The sequence below is a fragment of the Bison bison genome, unplaced genomic scaffold, assembly GCF_000754665.1.
Source record: "Bison bison bison isolate TAMUID 2011002044 unplaced genomic scaffold, Bison_UMD1.0 scf7180017864516, whole genome shotgun sequence".
Lineage (NCBI taxonomy): Eukaryota > Metazoa > Chordata > Mammalia > Artiodactyla > Bovidae > Bison > Bison bison.
The window spans coordinates 6,093,114-6,107,306 of record NW_011495069.1 but is presented as its reverse complement, the minus strand read 5'-3'; the positions used below and the strand labels follow the sequence as shown (position 1 = coordinate 6,107,306).

The following is a 14,193-nucleotide window of genomic DNA, read 5'->3' as shown; positions in this document are numbered from 1 at the left end:
CGAAGAGTCGGACACGACTGAGCAACTTCACTTTCACTTTTCACTTTCATGCATTGGAGAAGGAAATGGCAACCCACTCCAGTGTTCTTGCCTGGAGAATCCCAGGGACGGGGGAGCCTAATGGGCTCTATGGGGTCGCACAGAGTCGGACATGACTGAAGCGACTTAGCACTTAGCAGTACAGTCACCCAGCTGGTCAGTAGAGGAGCCAGTGTGAGGCCAGGGCTCCTGACCCCCCCATGCTTGCTGCGCTATCTGCACCAGGCAGCCCCTGGCTGGAGGCAAACCGGAGCTCAAAGTAACAGGATAATCTCCCTGGGAAGTCTGCTCCAGAAGGCCCAGGGGAGGAGCCATCACCCCTGGCTAAGCACCAGCCTGGGAACCACCCAAACCAGACCGGCAGCTTTTCCACCTGGCAGACCGAGACACCTTGAATGCCGGGGCTGACTGTTCTGAAGGGTGTGAGCAGCCCGCTGGATGGGGCCTGGGATCAGCCAGGTCTCTCTGGCTTGCTGTGTGGCCTTGGGTAGACTTCTTGGCCTCTCTGTGCATATGTCCCTCAACCTGTACCTTCCTGTTGAAAGGATGAGCTAGAACCAGGCAGGAGAACCAGTGGGACAGAGTTAGGGGGAGGATTCTGATCTTTATCCTCCCTCTTCTTCCTCATGGTGATCTCCATCTTCTAAGAGAGGGGACTCAGGGCAGACCTCCCCCCAAATAGCCCCAATATCCTAGGCCTGAGCCTACCAGTTCAGACTGATTACTGGCAACTGTGGGAAGAGGTCGGTTGGCAGGAGGGCCTCCGCTCTGAGAAGTGGGGTCAGTAGGGTTTATTTTGCTGATGACATTTGCAGTCAGGGCTAATGTGAATACGGGCTGGTTGGAGGGTGGCTCTCAGCCTGCAAACACAGGGTCCCCCTAATTGTAACACAGTGTCCTGTTGATTCCAGACCCCAAGACCCTCTTTGGGCAAATTGTGTTTGTTTGTTTTTTTTTTCCTGAACTACAGGATTCCAAAAAGCAGCTGGAGAAGGCATGGAAGGACTACGAAGCCAAAATGTAAGTGACTGTGGCCAGGGTGCTTGGTCTAGGAGAGTGATGCTTCTGTTGCAGCAGGGGGCTGGATGTGGGGAAGAAACCAAGCGCTACCAGGGCGTGTCACCCGGAAGTGCATGGCATCTCGCTCTCCAGAAATGTTTACGCGAGGGGGGTATTTATGCCCAGACCTTGAAAGGAGTCTGGGGGCTTGACCATGAGACAACCAAGGAGGAGCTATTGTGAAAGGACCCCAAGATGCTCCTCTCAGAGACCCTTCTGCTTGGTGGTGCCAACATGGGTAGAGAGACAGAAAGGAGCATCCATTTACCGAACAGCTCCAAGTGCCAGACATCCACCCTCACACTCACCCAGCCTCTGAGGGACATATTGGTATCCCAGTTATCAAAGGAGGAATTAGAGGTTCAGAGAGGTTAAGTTACTTGCCCAAGGCCACACAGTTAGGCAGAGGCAGAGCTGGGACTCATGTTTGGTGATCCTGATTCTGCAACACGAGGGAGTATCTGTAAGCATTTAGTTGGACACAGAGGAGGAAAGGCCATACCCAGGCCTCTTGTGTGCACCAGCCGGGTTTCTCACTAGCTACTGGGACATTATGGCGACAGGAGTCCCAGGTACCCAGTGACCAACTCTTCCTGAGTGGGGACTCCTCGGGCTCTGCCTTCTAAAGTCTGTCCAAGTCCCGACCCCAGCCCTCTGCCCCGGCCCAGCCGGGCCCACTGAACCTCAGGGCACTGTTTACTCTTCTTTTTAAAATGTTGGCTTCTCTTGCAGTTTTCAAAAGCAATATGTGTTCATTATGAGTAACTTTGGAAAATACGGGGAGGTAGAAGAGGAAAAAATTTAAGTTATCCTTAGGAGAAGATTAGGGTCCTGCAGGGGGATATCTAGTACTTCTCTATTTTTAGAATTTTTTCCATAGTGTGGGTAGCACTGTAATTTCATCATTTTTAAAAAGTGGAGGAGGGGGAGTTCCTGGGTTGGTCCAGTGCTTAGGACTCGTGCTTTCGCTGCTGTGACCCAGGTTCAATCCCTGGTTGGGGAACTAAGATCCCACAAGCTGTGTGGCATGGCCAAAACAAACAAAGGAGAGGAAATTACCGAAAACCAGGAAGAAGAGCCTTCATTTCTTTTCTTTCTTTTTTGGACATTCATTTTTATTTATTTGTTTATTTAACTGTGCCAGGCTAATGAGTTTGCAGAATACAGACTCTTCGTGGTGGCATATGGGATCTAGTCCGTGACCAGGGATCAAATGCAGGCCCTTGAATTGGCACTGGACCACCAGGGCAGTTTTGACCCTTTATTTCTAAGCCCAAAGTATTAACATCTATCTAGTCATTTTTCTATGTATAAAGAACTATTTTTACAGAACCAGTATCATAATTATACTGGGGGGGGGTTGCTTAAAAATACATCATGACCATCTTTCTACATCATTACATATTTTTACGTACAGTGTTACATTATCATTAGTATTTAATTATTATTTTTGGCTGCACTGCGTCTTCGTCGCTGCGCTCAGGCTTCCTTTAGTCGTGGCAAGCCAGGGCTCCCCTCTGCTTGCGATAGCTTCTCTTGTGGAGCACAGACTTTAGGGTGTGCCGGCTTCAGTAGCTGTGGCACACAGACTTAGTTGCCCTGTGGCACATGGAATCTTCATGGACCAGGGATCGAACTTGTGTCCTCTGCACTGGCAGGCAAATTCTTCACCACTAGACCACCAGGGAAGTCCAATAACGTCGCTTAAATGGGTGCACTGTGTCTCAATATATGCACCCCCACCGTGTATTTAATCTGCCCGTGTTGTTCGGGAGGCATCCTTGGAACTGCATCCTTGCTCCCACCCTTGATTATTTCTGTAGAACCTTTCCGAGAAGTCGTTCCTGGAGCTTTATTGTTCCTCAGGCTCCCAGCACCATGGGGACCTCCCTGAGTCCGACAGAAGGCTGAAACGGCTCCTCCACCAGGGCCTCCATGTGCGCCCCAGCTGTGGGTATAGAGCTGGTGCTGGAGGGTGTGGGGCTGTGATGGGCGTGGCCACCCGTTCTCATCAGCGCCCAGGGAGGGGTGTGGACATGCAGGCGGAAGACCTTTCTCTTTCTGATTTGATGTGGGATCACATAGCCTTCATCTTCCTGAGTTACCCTTGACGGAGCCCCTAGCCTTTCAGGAAATCATCTACTACAAGCGTTCCCAACCCCCAGTACCAGTCCTGTTAGGAACTGGGCTGCACAGCTGGAGATGAGTGGTAGGCAAGACAGTGAAACTTCAGCTGTATTTACAGCTGTTCCCCATCGTTCACATTGCCACCTGAGCTCTGCCTCCTATCAGATCAGCGGCGGATCAGAGAACCCTAGATTCTCATGGGAGGGCAAACCCTAACCCTAAAGTCAAGGCAGAACATCCTGAGAGTGCCGCAGAACAGAAATAAAGTGCACGATAAAGGTAATGCCCTTGAACCACCCCCAAACCATCCCCACCCCTGGCCCCTGGAAAAATTGTCTTCCACAAAACCTGTCCCTGGTGCCAAAAACACTGGGGACCACCGATCTACTAAGTAGAATAAGCCCTACGCAATGCTGACCTCCCCAAGCAGCTGGGCCTTTACCAGATTGATATATTGATCTTGCCTGTGAGGTTTCATTGAAAGAAAAGTCTATGGAATGATGGGGAAAGAGGTTTGGCTGAGGTTATGCAGTGAATTACCAATAGGACCTAGGCTAGAACCCAGGATTTCTGAGTCTGGTGCTCTTCCGGTCACTCCACGTAGCCTCCTGTCTCCTTCTCATGTTACACAGGTTGAGCCATTATGTCCTGGCACAGGTGACTGTGTGCATTCCTTTTACGAGGGCTCCAGGTATAGCTAGATATTAGCAAACCAAAAGTTGCTGTGTAATTGCACTGCATTCTTACCAGACCAGTCTGGGCAGCAGCTGCAAGGACCCAGGGCCCTGATAACATCTGCTGATCACCACCAGCTTCTCACACACTGGCTGTTGCTGTAGGAGGTCCCCTCCCCACCTGGGGCTGCTAAGAAAGGCATCCCAGGCCCTGGGCAGCAGACACAGTTACCTAGGCTATTCCATTTTCAGGGCTGTTTCCTCATCTGAAAAATGGAGCCAACATTACTTTCCAGGGTTGATGTGGAGATGAGACAGCCCCTGGCACTGCAGGTCAACACGTGCTTATTTGCCCTCTTGCTGAGCCAGAACTGGGGCCAGAATAACACCACGGGGTAGAGAGGCAGAAGCCCAGACCTCTGCTCCCAGCATTTCCCCCACCAGCCTGGGATCTTGAGCCATTACCTCCCTTCTCTGGGTCTCAGCTTCACCTTCTGTAAGATAGTTTCTGACCGTGATCTATCAGAAGAGACACTGCGACTGTCACCAGCTTGGGGAGACCAGCCAGGGAAGGAGGGATGGGATGAATCTGAGCCACAGTGTTGGCTACCAGCACCCTCCCTAAGGCTCTAGCATCAGGCAGACTTGGGTTCAAATCTTGGCTCTAGTTCTTAGCGGCTGTGTGGCTTGGACAAGTCACTTACCATTTCAGCCTCAGGCTCCCTGTCTATAAAATAAAGTCATGATTCCTGCCTTGCGGGGTTGTTGCTTTAGTGTGTGATGGGTCTAGCAGAGCACACAGTACAAAATTATCGCTTAAAAATAATTATTAAGGGACTTCCCTGGTGGCCCGGTGGCTAAGACTCCATGCTTCCAGTGCATGGGGCTTGGGTTCCATCCCTGGTCAGGGAACTAGATCTCACATTCCACAACTAAAGATTCCACATGCCTCAACTGAGACCCAGTGCAGCCAAATACATCTTTTTCAAAATAAATATTAATAACAGCAGCTAATAATACTTCCTTAAGAGCTTCCTTTGTGCCAACTGCTGTGATAAGCTTTTTACATCAGTTATCAGTTTTGATTGTTGTTGGAAGGGAAAAGGGGCTGTCATCCCCAATTTCTAGGTTGAGTAGTGAGGGGAAAAAAATACCACCACAATCCCTGCCTTAGTGGATCCCACTGGTTTGTTAGCAAGAAGAAAGTCCCAAAAGAATGAAGATACAAAGTAAAAGTGCTCTAGCGATGGTATCAGCACAGAGGCGCAGAAGGGGCAGGTGGTTTTGTTTGGGTGGAGAGAAGGGTGATTGGAAAAGGCATCGCCCGAGAGGTGGTTCACGGGGCCAGGTTGGCAGGTGCACGGTTCCTTTTGATTCCTTCCCTCTCCCATCTCCCCACCCCGACGTCCTCACTCTACCGGTACCTGTCTCTCATCCCCTGGATCACATTAGACAATGGCTGTGGTCCCCTTCTCCAATTGTCTCTGTCTTCTTAGTAACTAGCATTTCAGCACTTTTCACTATTTTATTTCACTCCTGCTGCAACTCCATTCAAAGGAAATAAAAAATATTCTTAAGGTTTGAAATGTTTAAGAAACACTAGTGATCCTTTGAGGACAGGGAGGGAATGGAATTTGTTATTTTCTGGGTCGGGGTGTGTGTGTTGCAATACAAGCACTCCCAGCTATTAGTGTGAGGTGATTCGGGTCATCTTGGGTGACTATATCAGACTTTGTAGGGAAATCTCTATAATTACCATAGCTGAGGCTGAAGGACAAAGCTATGATTAATCACAAGGCCCTGTATCATACTTTACAGCTTATCTTCATCCTGAACTAAATAGCTTCTATCCTTTAATCTCCATTAGACCGGCATTAAAAAAAAAAATTATTGGAAGTGAAAGTCACTCAGTTGTGTCCGATTCTTTGCGACCCTATACAATACAGTCCATGGAATTCTCCAGGTCAGAATACTGGAGTGGGTAGCCTTTCCCTTCTCCCGGGATCTTCCCAACCCAGGAATAGAACCCAGGTCTCCCACACTGCAGGCAGGTTCTTTACCAGCTAAGCCACAAGGGAAGCTCAAGAATACTGGAGTGGGTAGCCTATCCCTTCTCCAGCAGATCTTCCCAACCCAGAAATCGAACCAGGATCTCCTGCATTGCAGGCAGATTCTTTACCTACTGAGCTATCAGGGAAGCCCTAAATAAGAAGTGAGTGAAGTCAGTGAGTGAAAGTCGCTCAGTCGTGTCCAACTCTTTGCGACCCTGTAGACTATACAGTCCATGGAATTCTCCAGGCCAGAACACTGGAGTGGGTAGCCTTTCCCTTCTCCAGGGGATCTTCCCAACCCAGGGATCGAACCCAGGTCTCTCGCATTGCAGGCGGATTCTTTACCAACTGAGCTATCAGGGAAGCCTACCCTACACTAAAAAAAAGTATCTAAAGGAATCACCAGGTTATTACTCTAATCATCAGTGTCATTAGCAGCATCATAGTCCTGCCATTTATTGAGGGCCTTACCACAACCAGGGACTGTACTAAATGTCTCCAATGCGTTAGATCATTTGAGACCTAGGCAGTATTAGTCTTATTTTTGGAAATGGGGAAGGTGAGGTTTAGAAAGATGCATAAAGGTTAAATAAGCAAGGGAGCTGCCGTAAATCCAAAATCCACATTTCTAGCCACTGTACTGGGCTTCCCTTGTAGCTCAGCTGGTAAAGAATCTGCCTTCAATGTGGGAGACCTGGGTTCAACCCCTGGGTTGGGAAGATCCCCTGGAAAAGGGAAAGGCTACCCACTCCAGTATTCTGGCCTGGAGAATTCCATGGACTGTAGAGTCCATGGGGTTGCAGAGAGTTGGACATGACACTTTACCGTGGCTTCTTTTTCGTCCGTTTACTCTGGAGCAGGCTTTCCAAAACGTCAGTGTATTCCCCATCCTTTTTTAACAGCTGCATAATATCCCTATGTGTGGTCATAGCATAATTTATTTAACCACTTCCCGTTGATAGATATGTAGCTCATTTTTTCATTTTTCCCTGTTTACAGACATGGTAACAGTGAAGGCAGGAGCCCCCCTTGCCCTCTCCCAGTTGTTCTGCCCCCACAGTCCCCCGTCCTGCTTAATGAGCTGCCGGGCTCATTGTTGCTCAGGCCTGGCCATCACCTCTCTCTGCCACTCATCTTCAGATCTCAAAAAAAGCATCTGCCTGACCCTCAAGCCTGTTCCCAGGGTCAGTCCCCACCTAACTCCACTCTCCTGCCATAGACTCCCTCCCGGGGTATTATAAAGCTTTAGCGAAATGAAGAATCACCACTTCAAAGAAAATTAAAAACAAAACCACTAAAAACCCTGCAAAAGTCTGCTCTCAGAGCAGTGGCTTTCACCCGGGGTGATTTTGCACCCCCACCCTATCCCCCAGGAGACATTTCTGGTTGTCACAACAAGGGAGATGCTGGTGGCATCTAGTGGGCAGGGGTCAAGGGTACTGCTAAACAGCTTGTGTTCACAGAGCGGCCCCCACATCAGAGAAGTATCTGGTTAAAATGTCTGTAGTTCAAAGGTTGAGAAACTGCTCTTCAGGTCTCCAGAGACAGAGTGTGCAAATAAGCACCATTCCAGAGGTCTGAGGTCAGTAAAGCCTAGAACTAAAGACTGAGAACTCAGTCTAGGCCATTGCTTCCTCCCTTCGTAGATGGAAGAACTGCAGCTGAAAGAGGCCTGTAGCACAGCTGCAGAATCTTCTGTGTGTTCAGTCTTTTGCATCCTTTATCTCATCTGGGTACAGATGAACAGCCCCATTTTCCAGATGTGGAGACTGAGGCTTAGAGAGGGGAAGTAATGCAGATGTAAGGTTATCCCACATCTGTCTTCTTTGACACCCCCTTGGAAGCAAAACTGTTATGCAAGTCGTCTCCTTCACACAGGCTCATGGGTCCAGCCCCAGGTGTGGAAATACTCTCCTGGTTGGGAGTGGGTAGTCTAATGGGTGTGGGATTTCCAGGAAACTAATTGCCCACAGTTCCACCCAACCCCAAACAGGGGAAACCACCAACCCTGAGAACAGGAGGGGAAGGCCCAGCTTACTCTCAGCTACAGGGTGGGAAGTGCTTTCTTTCTTCACCTACAAAAGAAAAGAATCAAGGTTTTCTAAGCTCTAAATGGAAGCTCTTGGCTCAGAAGAATGAAGGCACCTTGTGGTGCCTCCTAACCCCCATGGTCCTAAATCCCTTCCAGCAAACTCTAATTCCAATGCCACCTGGCCCTATGGGAACCCATCCCCTCCCTGCATTAGAAACCCTTAACTCCTTCCTATTGCTCTTGAGACAAAGACCGAGAACCTCAGCATGGTCTGAATCAGGCCCTGGAAGCACCTCCCTCCATCCCTGCTGTGAGCTCTGTCTCTCCTGTCTGCAGCTGTCTGATCCTCCCACCAGCCCTGGCTTCTTAGACTTCAGATCTCAGCTCCCATATCCTGAGCAGCCAGATGAGGTCGGATGCCCATTTTACTCTCCCCTTACTCACTGCAAGGCTGTGATTTGATTCATGTCTTTCCCCGCTACCAGCCTGTAGATTCTCTGAATCCACCTTGTTGACCATTGTACCTCAACAGCTGGCACAAAGGAGGGTCCCCCTCATCCTCGTGTGCCCATACAGAGAGCAGCGTGTAGGGGTGGTGGGACATGCAGGGGCTTAGGGAGAGTTGTTCAGGCCTCTCTTTCCTTGGGGTCTAGGGCCAGGCTGGAGAAGGAGAGGGACCGGGCCAGGGTGATAGGAGGGAGCACCGGGGAGGTGGCCCAGGACACGCAGAGAGAACGACGTGTCTTCCAGTTGCACATGTGTGAGGTAAGGGGGCCCCAGGGTGAGTCCGGCCCCGGGGTGAGGGTGGGATAGGATGTGTCTTCCAGTCTACATCCCTGAACCCTCAGGGGCCCAGTCACAGTCTCAGCCGAGGTCCTTGCCAGATGGCCCTTGAGATGTCACCCAGGTTCAGTCCTGGCCAGGAAGATTAGCTGGGGATGAAGACAGCAGCCTCTTGTCCCCAGGATTCCGTCTTGCTCACGTCACACACTTTGCCCTGCCCTCTCCCCAGTATCTGCTGAAAGCCGGGGAGAGCCAGATGAAGCAAGGTCCTGATTTCCTGCAGAGCCTCATCAAATTCTTCCATGCTCAGCACAAGTAGGTTCCCCTGGTGTCCCACCCGTATCCCCACAGTCTCTTGCCCCTTTAACCCTTCAGGCAACCCAGAACAGGGTCATCTCCAGTGTCTGGCAGACCCTCGAAGTTTCTATGTGTGAATGTATGTCATTGGTAACGCTTTTTGCAGCTGCTCTTTATTGAATGTTCATCAGGTATCAGGCACTAAGTACTTACACAACCCCCTTGAGCAGCTACTGATATTATTCCCATTTTACAGATGCAAAAACTGAGGCTCAGATTTACTAAGATCACATAGCTAGAAAACAGGATCTGGACCATCAAACTGTACCACCCCCCAGGTGCCCTGGGATCTTTAGAGCACCTTCTCTCATACTTCATCTCTCATTTTCATCTCTCTCTCTCTGGTCCCGTGCTTGGCCTCAAACTCAGCTTTTTCCAAGATGGCTTGAAGGCAGCTCAGAGCCTGTCTCCCTTCATCGAGAAGCTGGCAGTCTCGGTACACACAGTAAGTCAGGCTTCACCCCTGAGCGTGTGGTTAAGCCCCCTGTCCTCCTGGGAACATCTGTGGCTATGGAAGAGCTGGCTCCTGCCGAGAGAGCGAGGCTGCTGCCCTGCTGCTCTGGGCATGAGCTCCGTGCCTGGCACAACTGCCAGCTGATAACTGGGTCCTGCCCTTCATCCCATAGCTGCGTCAAGCCCAGGAGGAGGAGCTACAGAAGCTGACCCAGCTCCGGGACTCCCTCCGAGGGACACTGCAGCTCGAGAGCAGAGAGGTCAGCCCCCAAATCATCCCCAAACAAGTGCCCACCCCCTCCCAGGCCCACCCTGGAGGGAGGGAGAGAAAGGAAGACCCCACAGGGTCCCCTTGAAAAGGTCTCCCTGAGTGAGACCCCTGCAGAACGGGGCTCTTTGCCCCACATGCCCTGAGGTCTCCTTCACGTGTCCAAGCAACAGGAGAGTCTGAGCCGGAAGAACTCGGGAGGTGGCTACAGCATCCACCAGCACCAAGGCAACAAGCAGTTTGGGACAGAGAAGGTTGGCTTCTTGTATAAGAAAAGTGACGGGTAAGTGACTCAGAGAGCTCGAGTAACTTGCCCGAAGCCACACAGACGTAAATGATAGGGTTGAAGGAGGCGCCTGAAGGGCTAGTTCCTATTATTTGTTGAGGGTTCCAGGGCCCTCCATGCTGCAGTGCAAAACCACCAGAATCCTGGGCTCATGAACTCTGCTGAACGTTGCAGTTCTTAATGGAAAGAAGGAGAACAGCAGCGCCAAACACTTTTTGGGCAGTCTCCATGGCCCCACTCTTAACCGTTGTAATATACTGAATATGCCTGGACATGAAAATGTTGGCTGTGCCTTGTTCCCTCATGTGAAAAACAAAAATCAGGCTGTAAATGCAAAAGCCTTTATGGGATCCATTCATTAATTTTTTTTTTTTACCAACTAATCAGTTTTTATCAGAGAAAAATAACTTGGTTAAACCAATTAATATTTACCTCTTATAGGAAAAGTGTTAAGTAGCTTTGACTATGGATTTGCTCATTTTATTTCACATGCTAAGTTGCTTCAGTCGTGTCCAACTCTTTGCAATCCTGTGGACTGTAGCCTGCCTGGCTCCTCTGTCCATGGACTTCTCCAGGCCAGAATACGGGAGTCATGCTCCCCTGCAGGGGACTTCCTGACCCAGGGATTGAACCTGCGTCTCATATCTCCTGTATTGGTAGGCAGGTTCTTAACCACTAGTGCCACCTGGAAAGTCCATCTTATTTTGGGAGTCTCGGTGTTTATCTTGCTTGGTCTTTAATCACAATTCATCTCTCATGGTCAAGAGCCTATTCCTTCTCTCAGACTAGGAGCTCCCTAAGGTTGCGAGCTGTGTCTCTTCCATCAGACCGGAAGCTCTCAGAGGACCAAGGTCACATGGTCCCCTTTAGAATAAAGACTCTCAGAGAGTGGGGCTGTTTCCTCATCTGACTGGGAGCTTTCTAAGGGCAGGGCTGTGCCTCCTTCATCGGAAGGGAGCCAGGGAGTCAGGAGTATAGGGGTCGGAGTCAGGGGACAGAAAAGGTAAAGAAGTGGGACTGGAGGTCATACAGGTGGGGTCGGAGACCTGGTCTAGGACCTTGTTCACCAACATGTTCACACCTAGTGTGAGCCCTGGGTGATGGTCTTTCTATCCCTCTGGGCCCTAGAATTCGAAGAGTCTGGCAGAAAAGGAAGTGTGGAGTCAAGTATGGCTGCCTGACCATCTCACACAGCACGGTGAGGCCTGGAGGACGGGGATCTCAGGGCATGATGGGTCCTGTCCTCCTGGTGTTCAGAACAGACAGGTAGCAAGCCCTCCCTCAAAGATGCAAACCTGGATCCAGGGAGCGGGAGACCCTCCGCAGGAGGAAGGATGGGCTCCAAAGCCCCCAAGCTGGTCTTGGCCCAGCCTCCACATCCTTGAGGTGCTGGGAGAGGGGAGACATTAACTGGAACACGATTATTATGCCCATTTAACACATTGGGAAACTGAGGCCTAAGAGTTTGGGAGGCCCAGAGGGTAACTGTACATCCTCCATCTGCAACTTCCCACAGATAAACCGGCCCCCAGTGAAGCTGACCCTGCTGACATGCCAAGTAAGGCCAAACCCCGAGGAGAAAAAGTGCTTTGACCTGGTGACCCGTGAGTAGTCCCTGCCCCCTACACCTCAACTGGCCAAGGCTTCTCTAAGAGACCAGTCAGTCCTGGGAGGCTCCAATTAGGAGGTCTGTGTCCAATTCCACAAGTGAAAGTTGCTCAGTTGTGTCCAACTCTTTGTGACCCTAGAATTCTCCAGACCAGAATACTGGAGTGGATAGCCTTTCCCTTCTCTAGGGGATCTTCCCAACCCAGGGATCGAACCCAGGTCTCCCGCATTGCAGGCGGATTCTTTACCAGCTGAGCCACAAGGGAAGTCCATGAATACTGAGTGGGGGTAGCCTATCCCTTTTCCAGGGGATCTTCCGGACCCAGGAATCGAACCAGGTCTCCTGCACTGCAGGTGGATTTTTTTTACTGCTGAGCTTCCGGGGAAGCCCCAAGTGTTTATCAAATAGCCTACTACAGGCATACAACTCTTTAAGCCCTGGACAGGCTATTTAAAAGCTTCACTCTATATCACATTAAAGATTAAAATGCACCCACATGCATGCGTGCGTGCTTAGTCCCTAAATTGTTTTCTGACCGCATGGATTGTAGCCCACCAGGCCCTCTGTCCGTGGGATTTCCCAGACAAGAATACTGGAGGGGGTTGTCATTTCCTTCTCCAGGGGATCTTCCCCACCCAGGGATCGAACCTTCATCTCCTGCATCGGCAGGCAGTTCTTTACCACTGAGCCACCAGGGAAGCCCAAAATATATTCACGCACCACTCTGAATATGATTATTTCTGTAAAATATATTTAAATGGATTTGGGTAATTTGGCTTTCAAAATTATTATTACTTAAAAATGTTCCATTTTCATCATTTGGAGTCTTTGGTGACAGGCATCTCACGGGGGCCAGCACAGGCTGAGAAAGCCCTAGATCTGGTCCTTGGGGAGCTCTGCCTGGCAGGGGTGTAATGTGGAGACCCAGGACTACAAGGGGATGGGAAGTGTCCAGAAGAGCGGTGCAGATAGAGCCCCCTCAGAGATTAGAGGACAGAAGTCCTACCCTGCCATGGGGGAATCAGGAAAGGCTGCTGGGAGGAGAGAGCTCTAGAGTCTGACCTTGAAGAACCCAGAACGTCAAGTCTAGGGAAGGACATTTCGGGAGACAGGACCTGGTGTGGCGAAAGGCATGGAAACAGGAGGGTGGGCCCACCAGTTTAGCCAGGGTGCAGGGTTCACATAGGAGCAGTGGGAGATGAAGCCTGGGAATTTCTCTTTTTTTATTTATTGTTTTTATTTGGCTTAGGTCTTAGTTGCAGCATGTGGGATCTAGTTCCCTGACCAGGGATCGAATCTGGGCTTCCTGCATTGGGAGTGTGGATTTTTAGCCACTGGGTCACCAGGGAAGTCCCTGGGAATACCTCTTAAAGATTTGGACCTTCTTTCCTGGAAGGAGGGAGCCACAGGAGACCTTGGAGCAGTGAAATGGCGTGATTAGGGCAGAACCTCGGGCCCAACCATCTGGCAGCTGGTGCAGGCGGGTGGGGGCGCTGGGACAGGGACAGGCCAGGAAGACCAGAAGGGAGGCTGTGGACCTGGGGCTGAGTGGGAAGGTGGTTGTAGGTTCAGAGGATACTCTGCTTGTGGGCTGAGGGGGGTCTTGTGCCCTGGGAAACGGCACCTGACCCTGGAAGCTGGTTCACACAGAGGGGCCTTCTTGGAATTGGACTTTGGAGACTGCTGAGAAACTGCCCCCTCTGCTGGCCACTGTCATCACCCTCCCCTGGTAGCCTAACCAAGCCTGGCCCCACAGGGACAAAAGCTCCCTCTGGACTCAGCACTTGGGATGACATCTTCTCGGGCCCAGGGAGGTAAGGCCAGCAGGATCCCTGTGGCCCAGACAACCTCTCCTTTCCCCACAGACAACAGGACGTACCACTTCCAGGCGGAGGACGAACATGAGTGTGAGGCGTGAGTGCCCCCTGAAGTCCAGCCAAGGGGTGGGGGTGAGGGGGGCAGCCTCCGGCCGTGATACAGAAGCACCCCCCCCCCCCCCAATCACCGGCGGCGTCATCCCCACGCTGTGGCTCGCCCGGCTCCGCAGGTGGGTGTCAGTGCTGCAGAACAGCAAGGACGAAGCCTTGAGCAGTGCCTTCCTCGGGGAGCCCGGCAGCGGCCCGGGGCCCTGGGGGGCCGCCGGGCTGGACGGGGAGCCCCAGGACCTGACCAAACTGCTCATCGCCGAGGTCAAGAGCAGGCCCGGGAATGGCCAGTGCTGCGACTGCGGGGCTGCAGGTGCGGCGGGGCGAGGAGAAGCGGGTGGAAGTGGAGGGGCGGGGCCCACGCCTCTGAGGCACGAGTGCCTCTATTTTGCAGACCCCACCTGGCTCAGCACCAACCTGGGCGTGCTCACCTGCATCCAGTGCTCGGGCGTCCACCGCGAGCTGGGCGTGCGCTTCTCACGCATGCAGTCCCTTACCTTGGACCTGCTGGGCCCCTCGGAGTTGTTGGT

At 51.4% G+C, this 14,193-nt stretch overlaps 1 protein-coding gene across 1 annotated transcript in view; it reads left to right on the top strand.

The window, feature by feature from the left end:
* The window catches only part of ASAP3 (ArfGAP with SH3 domain, ankyrin repeat and PH domain 3), a 51,915-nt gene that overhangs the window by 29,404 nt on the left and 8,318 nt on the right, over positions 1 to 14,193 (top strand). The window contains 11 exon segments of the mRNA XM_010830033.1: positions 1,010 to 1,059; positions 8,636 to 8,747; positions 8,995 to 9,080; positions 9,492 to 9,567; positions 9,749 to 9,835; positions 10,017 to 10,126; positions 11,258 to 11,327; positions 11,646 to 11,733; positions 13,604 to 13,652; positions 13,786 to 13,976; positions 14,058 to 14,191. Of these exon segments, the coding sequence (XP_010828335.1) occupies positions 1,010 to 1,059; positions 8,636 to 8,747; positions 8,995 to 9,080; positions 9,492 to 9,567; positions 9,749 to 9,835; positions 10,017 to 10,126; positions 11,258 to 11,327; positions 11,646 to 11,733; positions 13,604 to 13,652; positions 13,786 to 13,976; positions 14,058 to 14,191 (1,053 nt within the window).